Raw genomic sequence first — 8,601 nt, 5'->3', positions numbered from 1 at the left:
GCTGGGGCACGAGGGTGCTTCAATGTAGGGCTAGTCGGCAAGCAGCCCCAGCACTGAAACATCCTGTGCCCCAGCCAGCCAGATCAGCATCTATCTGTGCATTGCTACACACAAAAAACTCCGCAGCAGGATAGTACTTGTATTTACAAGTGCTACCCTGCTGCAGAATGTATTGGTTTCATGTGCCCTAACAGGAGTGCACATGTCGATGCTGAGATGTTTCCTGTGGAGTTAATTAGTCAACTGTGCAGTAAACATCTCATGTAGACGTGCCCTGCTGTACATGGTAGGGGGGTTTATTCATACTGTGTTAATCAAGTTCAGACTGAGTGTGTTTGGCTTAGTAAGTTTTCTATTCATAAATATTTTCCCCATTGTTGTTAAATACTCTTGATTCCTTAAACTCAGTACATTCTGGTAGTGGCCGAGTGCAGATGGGGGAAGACCTGGTTCTTGTCATTCCCAGAGCTGCTCATCTTACCTGTAATACTTTGCCTTGCGGGCTCTCGGCAAACAGTAACACCTGATTGTATAGTGGGTCTAATGATTTGCGAGCCACTTTTGTCTTCTTTTTGGCAATGCACACTCCGTTTTCTAATAGATAAGCCTTGATGTAAGCAGCTGAAAGAAAAATAGGCGGTCACAGGTTTGACGAGATATGGCTTTCTTTGCTATCAACTGTGAAAACAGCATCTTGCAGCAACCAAAGAATTTACTGTTCATTCCATCTTATTTTCAAGAAAATGTATAGAGTAGAAATCTGCTAGGCCAGGACCATTATTCTACCTATTGAGCCGCAACTCAGAAGGCAGGGGTTCAGGTGGTTGTCAGTGACTTCAAGCAGGCCAAAATACTCACGTACCTGGAAGGGTTTTGGAGCCAGGCTTTGGAGTTAGTCCTCGGGCCTGTATGATATCCACTTCTAGATGTCCATTTCGCTCCTGCAAGCCAATTTCCACATCCCCTGAACAACAAGCCAAAACCATTTAGACAGAATCAGAGACACGTGGGACATTTTAACAAGTCTGAGTGCTAACAGACCACTTAAAAAATCCTCCTGTCAATGATCAGAATAAAAATATAGGTCCAAGTGCCTGATTTCCCCTGCATTACTCGGAAGTAACTCAGTGATTCAAGCCCACATTTGCAAAAGTGGCCTCTAATTACAGCCCTTCAATCACAACCCTAGTCAGTCAGGCTAATTGTTTCCAAAGTGACATATAGCCTCTAATCTGTCCAAAACAGAGGCACCTAGAATTACATTCATGCTTTTGAAAATGGAATTTTGATGCACCAGAAGAAAATCCTTAGGGAGTTTACATGCTTCAGAGAATCGGAGAATTATGAAGATGCACAGGATACACTGGCTGGATGCACAGTAAATCTAGGTCAGGCCTTTCATACTTGAAGGACATTGTAGGAATAAGGAAAGATATTGCTAAAGTAGCAGTAAAACAGTAAGACGCTAATCACCAAAACCTAACAGCCAAGCACATTTTATTTAACTTAGAAAAGAGCAGGTGCTGAGCAGATTAGGGGGTGGCTTGTGGAAACAGTACATGCAGTATTCATTTTAAACTAATTTATGCCTTTATGTTCCTTACCCATGGAGGTGGTGGCCAAGGTCTGACGACCAACAAATTGTGCAGGACCCATACTCCCCAGGAAGTCACTAAACTGCCCAGCAGATGCCAGATGGACTCCACTGAAATTCAGGCTGCAAGAGAAATTGATTTTGGCAACTCATTAGTTTAGTGCTTTAAAATGACCCTGTGATTAAACAGCCTGCTTTATTATACACCTAAAATGGATGCTATCTACATAGACATTGTACTTTCAGAACCCATTGGTTTCCATGCAGTCTAGCTACATGTGATCCATCTAAAGTCCCCTTCTCCTGCAACTTATTAAGGCAGGAGCAGTTAGCCAATGCCATTACTGCAACATTTGTTTTTCTATGATTAAGCACCTAGGGGACAAAAAACCCCACCCTTCTCTGTCAGGGTCAGGGGCTTCCCTTCAACCTCTTCATTAGCATTAACATTTGGACAGCCTCTGGGTCATCTTGCAATTTGTTTCCTGGTAATTGTCCATCTTTTGGAGCGTGGGTTAAATGTAAAGATGGGGGTGGGAGGTACCAAAAAATCATGGCCAAATGACTGAATTCTCCATTTATTTTGCAAAAGCCATGGCAAGTGCAAGCCCATGCACACCCACCTCAAAGCAATTACCTTTTTTGAGGCAGAGGGACTTCACTGAGTGGTGAGAAAAGTAACATTTTGTAACATTTTGTAACATTAATCAAATTCACCATCCTGTTTTTATTCAGTAAAGGCATCTGAAATGACCTCAAAAATGAAGCCTGAATCCAAAAATGCGTGCACAGAACTCACAGATGGTGCCCTCAAACCCCAGATGGAGTGTGGGCCATATATTACTGCAGGAAAAAAATGGAGCTGCTAAAGAAGGCAGATTTGAGATCAGAATCTATTTGCAAGGCACCTGAGGCTGTCCTGCAGTTTTTAGCCCCTGGCTAAAACATGCAACATGGACATTGGTCAAGCCAGTGTGACCTGCATGGGTACAAATCAAGGCTTATGCTGGTATGTTGTCTTTGCACTCAGGCTTTCTGCCAGCACCACTGACACAGTTGCCTATGGAGCCCTGGTAGATAAGGCCTGATTTGTATCCCATAGATTCCCAGTCTGGTTACACTTTTCTTTAAGAAATCTTCTCTGCACATGAATGTCAGATAATTATGAATCTCTTGCACTTTTTCACACATCCCTGAAAGGGACATACCTTAGCAGCTTCACAATACAGGTCACTGCTTCTTAAAATCAGTTTCTTACAAATCTGTGATAAGGGCCACAATTCACAAATGCTTATGTCTCAGATCAGTACAAATCAAGTTAAAAAAGAAACTAAGGGACAGTAACTCAGGGCTAGGGACTTCACTCGCATGCACTGTTTAGTCAGTCACAAAGATTTTTCCCATGTAAACTATTTACATTTGAAGGATGATTTTTAAAATTTCCATTTACTTAGAAGGGTGTTAATTTTAAGTTGTTTCACCTCTTATTAGCTATTTGCAAACCAATCATCAGCCTACTGGGAGTATTTTTTCTTCTTATGAGTAAGAACTTACCCAAACAAACCACAGTGAGTGCTACCACAGTAACTGTAATACATGTAATAGTACACATGTAACTGAGTGAGCATCTCTGACCTCGCAAACAGACAGTCAGCTGTCCCTTAGGTGCTGGATGGGGTGGCCAGGCTTTCAAAGAGCACTGGTTGCACGGTTGACCAGTGGGAGCTGAGGAGTGTGCAGGACTCTAGAAGAGGGTCACGTCTCTGTACAGGGGACGTGAATTATGAGTGTTCAACATGTATCCACGGTTTGCACAGCAGTCCCTGGTGATATTTTCAGACAAGCCAAAAATGGCATGATCTATAATCAGCACTAATTTCAGAGAGCACTGGTGTGGTATTTTGGATTGTGCGTGGAAGTTTGTGTCACTGACTCTTCAGCTGCAAGGCACCTCCCAAATGAAGTGCATTGTCCCTCCTGGGAGAGTGCAACTACTGGACTCGGGTCACTTCCTGTCAATACAGTGTAACCCGGGTACACCCAAGGGTGTGCCCTATTCTCAATCGGATGGGACAGGTAGGCAGGAATTTCGAGCGGATCCCTCCTTCCTCTATAGAGTTAGCCCAAGCCCGAAGTTCTTAACTATATACAATTTACAACATATATATATACAACATACATATATCTAAATCTTTAAGACAGATATAATTACAGATATAAATACAAATATACATATAAAGGTCTGTTATCTGGAGGAAGTCGGCCCTAGGGAGGGCACTGGGGTAAGTACCTGTGCCTCAGGCCCAGAAGAGGGGTGGATCCCAGGACGGTCAATCCAGCAAGTTTATACCACAAGTGGGTTAGCTAATAGACATCTTTACAGAGCCCATTATACAGAATTAATACACCCAACTATTTATAACACCAACAGTAACAATAGATACTGAATAGGAAACATCCAACCACTTGGTCCCTCAAATGGGATAAGGTCTTCTCCCCCTAGGGTCCCTTGCCTGGGGGCACCTCCCCTGCGGGACTCGGGTTCCCAGTAACTCACGGTCCTTCCTCTGGGTGCTGTTGATCTGGCCTCTGGGTCCCCACACCATCTCAGGCCTCCTGGAGCCACTGGCCTGGAGTTGAGGGTTCTTCCCTCTGGGCCCTGTGCCCCGCATTGGGCACCCAGGGAACTCCTATGGGAGCTGAGCCCTCACTGGCTCTGGTTCCCCAGCCTCACACCAGGGGTCTTTCCCCTTCCTGGGCCCTGCTCGGGGCACCAGGGCTCTTTCAGTTTAATGCTGAGCCACACTGCAGGACTCTGGTTATCTGGCCCAGAGCTGGGGCTAACTTGAGCAGCCTCAAGTTGCTCCCAGGGCCAGCTCTCCGTGCGCCACTTGCGTGCCTCCCTGCCTGGCTGCTTGCCGGAGTTATGGGCCTGAGCCTCCCTGCTGCAGCTCCCAGGGCCTGGGCCTGGGCCTGTGCACCGCACTGTGCACTATGGGACCTGCCAGCCCTCTGGGGTTGCAGGCTCGAGCTACTGCTCATGGCTCCCAGAGCCCTAGCTCCATGTGCCAAAACGTGCACCGTGATGCCCGGCCACCCACTGGGGTTGCAGGCTCGACCTGCCACTTGCAACTCCCAAAGCCTGGACTCTGTGCACTGAACCGTGCACCATGATGGGCCTGAGTGGTCTCACACTGCTCCCAGGGCCAGATCTCCATGCACCATCCCTGGGCACTGTCCACAGCCCAAGTGGTCTCGCACCGCTCCCAAGGCTGCTCCTCCAGTAGCGGCTTCAGGAGCCTTGGGCCTATTGCCCGCAGGGGAAGAGCTCCCCAGCTTTTATCGCTCCACTCTTCTTGAGTCCCTCACCACATCTCTTCTCCAGCCTGCTGAGCATGCTCCCCTTTTATACTCTTCAGGGGCTCCACCCTCAAAGTCCTCCGGACCTGGCTGGTGCAGATCCCATCCAGGTCCGGCTGCTCCTTGCCCCCTCCCTTCAGAAAAGGGCGGGGCATTGCTTCCCTTGTGCTGACTCTGGATTGATGGGTGGGCTCCACCAATCAAACAGCAGACCTTCAATCCTGGGACTCAACCCAAGCTCCGAAAAGGTAAGCCTGCTACAACACATCCCTGGCTTTCTTTTCCCAGGTCTGCTGGAGTCTGGAATCTGCTCTGATGCAGCACTTTTCCAGGTTAGTGCTGCGGTGAGCAGACAATAGGATGGATACACTAAACCTGTGTTGGGTCCAGTCCTGTACAGACACAATGAATGCTACGGGGAGTAAAACAGAAGCTGTTACACCCACAGGAATAGGGACTCAGGATTGGGAGTCCCACAGTGAGACAAAGTGCTGCCCATGACTCTGATCACGTAGGGAGAAGGCAAATAAACTGCATGATAGACTGTTTTGTGGAAATGGGAGAGGTTCCCAACACCAAACTGGCCATGGCTCAGTCAGCAGCCTAGACATATTCCAGCCTCTGGTGTTACGGAAACTGGAGGATCCAGAGCCCTCTTCTCTATCTGTTGTTTCTGATATTCAGGGGTAATCCAGGACCTCCTGCCATGTAAGCTACCTTCTCTGCAGTGCTCAAATCTTTAGCAGGCTTTCCACTCACTGCCCAGAGACTACTTGCTCCCCCTCAGTGGCCACTGCCCCCCACCCACCCTACCTAAACTGGAGCTGTCTGAGTGCCATGCTGCCCTAATCTTTGTCCTCTTGGCTGAGGCTGAGCCTGCATTTCTGCCCATCTCCTATGAAGTAGCGAATTGATTAGTTATTGGAGTGTTCTGGGACCCCAAGATCCTTCTGCTGGCCCTGGACAGTACCATTAAAGCCAACAAGGCTATCCACAGCAGTAAGGTACTATACTCAGCCCTTGCAGGTGAGTATCTTCACCAAGTACCTTCACCAAGGACTTGCTAAGTGTTGTTCTGTTCTGTGGGGGAAGTAGTAGTGTCTCTGAGAGGTTCTGGGTTATGTTTTGCTGTGGAGAGGCTCATGTTATGCCACGCTATTGAAACACACATGCTGCAGGAACCAGACATCTGTCAGCCTCCTTGGCTCCAAGTGATTTCTGAACACTGCAATTTAGATGTTGCCAATAATCTTGGGAAGAAAAACCTAACTCCCGATTGGGAAAGCAACGCGAAACCTCATGAACAGCCACTCTTTCTCTGTGGAGAGAGGAGAGGAGAAAATATAGCTCTCTGGAAAGTTATCAAGCCCGAGGAAAAAAAGATCTCCAACTAGCCATTAACCGTATCAGCTAAAGTAAGGGACTTCAAAAAGTTAGTTCATTGAGCTGTAGAAACTCAGTTGCTTAAATGGTAACTTGAGAAGCTTTGCTGGCATTTGGAAGACAAACACACCCCAACATGATGCCAGACGTTAGGCTGAGATAAACAAGAACAAACCCCTTCCTTGCTCAGGATTCAGCTTGAACTGCAGCTTCTGGGAAGACTGTGCACAGATTCTAAACACAGCAGTGGGATTGCAGCATCTGTGCTCTCAGGGGAGAATGGTCACTTGGAGCTCTCAAATCCAGGTTTGTGAAGCAAATTAAAATGGTTTAGCTGGAGGCCTGCACCCTCAGACAGAGAAGGTCTGGGTGACCTACTTAGGTTCTGAACTGAAGAACCACGACAGAGCTGGAGCCACATCCATTTGCTCATATGTACCAGGTTTGTTTTGTAGTGTGTGGCAGGGCTGCCTTGCAGCATCATTCTAAAAATCTGTAGGATGGAGCATTTTAAAAATGCTTTGTTTCACTTGGTTCCTCCTTCTAACCCTGAGAACAGACACAATTGTAGGCAGACAGCTCAAGACATCAATCAGGTCTTTAAAATTCAGGCTCATTGTTCCTCACAGTTCTCTCTCCCTCTTATTTGCTGCCTCACAGTACACAGTGCACTTGGCAGATGATTCTCCTGCCAGTTGTTTGACAAAATCTGGCTGTTTCTCTCCCCCTGCCCTTGATCCAGCTATAGTTTCCCCAACTGAATTATTACACATTGGGAGCATTGGCAGGAACACAGGTTCACAAATGGGTCAGCTTCACATGAAAGAAGAGGCTCCATCTTGGGCTACAGCCACCAGATGGTTTTCACACAGACAGGAATGATCCTGAAACACCTTTATGATCCCATTGCTGAATAGGTCTCAGCTCTGGCATCACTTTTCTCCTCTCAAATCCAGCACAGTGCGTATATGGACTCTTAAAGACACCTTCCCTTCCATATCCTCTACACATGTTGCAACCTCTCCCTTTCTTGGCCTGTGGGCTTCACGCAGAACAGGGCATCATTCCATTTTCTTGGGAGGCAGCAGCTCCAGCTCTATTGTCATACTATTTATCAAATGGACCCATCAGGATTCTTTTGCTTCCATTTGATATTCAAAATTCAGGTATCACTCACTGCATGAAAATCCCCTCTGAATTTAGATACATGAAAATACCATTGTTTGTCCATCGCCAAATAATGTGTTGATTTTTTCTTTGCTGCTCAGCCCAACAAGTGAAGAAACTGCTAAAAACAGCTGTTAGGAGAAAGGGAGGCCGCATTTCTCAGTTGACTCAAAACTGTGCTGCTATAATGAGAGAAGTCCCTGGGGCCAGGAAGAATGGAGGTGTTGCCACAGTACCTGCTCTTCCTGACAAGGAACAGTATATAAAAAAGATTAATAGGTGACATTTGTCAGCATTTTCACAAGACTGGAAGAGAGAGACTGCTCTTTGGATGAACAATACAAGAGAGGAAGCTGCATTCCAGTCCTGTGACACAAAAGGGGGATGCTTTACCCCTCCCATGGCCTTTTACTCCCACCCTGAACTGGCCCCTTTGGTTACGAGTGCCTTTTAATGAGATTGGAGTAAACGGAACTTGATTCCTTCACTGGCTCACAGGTAGGTACACCATCAGGCCTGGGAAGCTGCACCTGCTGGGCGGATGTTGAGCTGTGCTATACTGATGGGGGTGCCCCGCGTGCAGTCCTGCTCAAGGACTTACAGAGCTGTTGGCTGCAACAGTCTTCAAGAGAAGGGAGAAGAACCAGAACAAACCAAGACTACATGCAGAAAAACATCAGGAATATTAGTCAGCATTGATGCTGGGGTCTTCAACACAAACCTCTACCATTTGGTATGTTTAATGGTAAGTCACCAGAAAAGTCAGAGGCAGGGTTGACCAACCTGCAGCACACAGCCCACAAGTGGCATGCACAGTCCCTTTGTGTGACACAGGAGATCTGGCAGGGAGTAGGGGTGTGTGACGCTTTGGGTGGCAATTCGATTCGGAGGAGATCTGGCCCGATCCGGTGGCTGAATCTCTGAATCTGAATCAAATCAGGGGACCAATTTAAAGGTCCAAATTGATTCAAAGCTCTCCGAAGTTTCGGCAAAGATTTGGAGAGTTTTGATGATTTGTGCAGTCCCTGGTGGCTGCAGCAGGGAACTACAGCCACTCTGAGCTGGTAAGTACTAGGGGTGGGAGAGGGGGACTGGGG

General features: G+C 47.1%; 1 protein-coding gene across 1 annotated transcript in view; it reads right to left on the bottom strand.

The window, feature by feature from the left end:
* Positions 1–8,601, bottom strand: part of RIMS4 (regulating synaptic membrane exocytosis 4) — a gene marked incomplete at its 5' end in the record, with an annotated part of 41,116 nt that overhangs the window by 12,406 nt on the left and 20,109 nt on the right. The window contains 3 exons of the mRNA XM_019509726.1: positions 482–621; positions 863–964; positions 1,605–1,717. Of these exons, the coding sequence (XP_019365271.1) occupies positions 482–621; positions 863–964; positions 1,605–1,717 (355 nt within the window). The remainder of the gene's footprint in view (positions 1–481; positions 622–862; positions 965–1,604; positions 1,718–8,601) is intronic.

The sequence above is a fragment of the Gavialis gangeticus genome, unplaced genomic scaffold, assembly GCF_001723915.1.
Source record: "Gavialis gangeticus isolate Ggan-Ray unplaced genomic scaffold, GavGan_comp1, whole genome shotgun sequence".
Classification (NCBI taxonomy): Eukaryota; Metazoa; Chordata; order Crocodylia; family Gavialidae; genus Gavialis; species Gavialis gangeticus.
The sequence above is the reverse complement of the archived record's forward strand: the minus strand, read 5'-3'. Positions and strand labels throughout refer to the sequence as shown.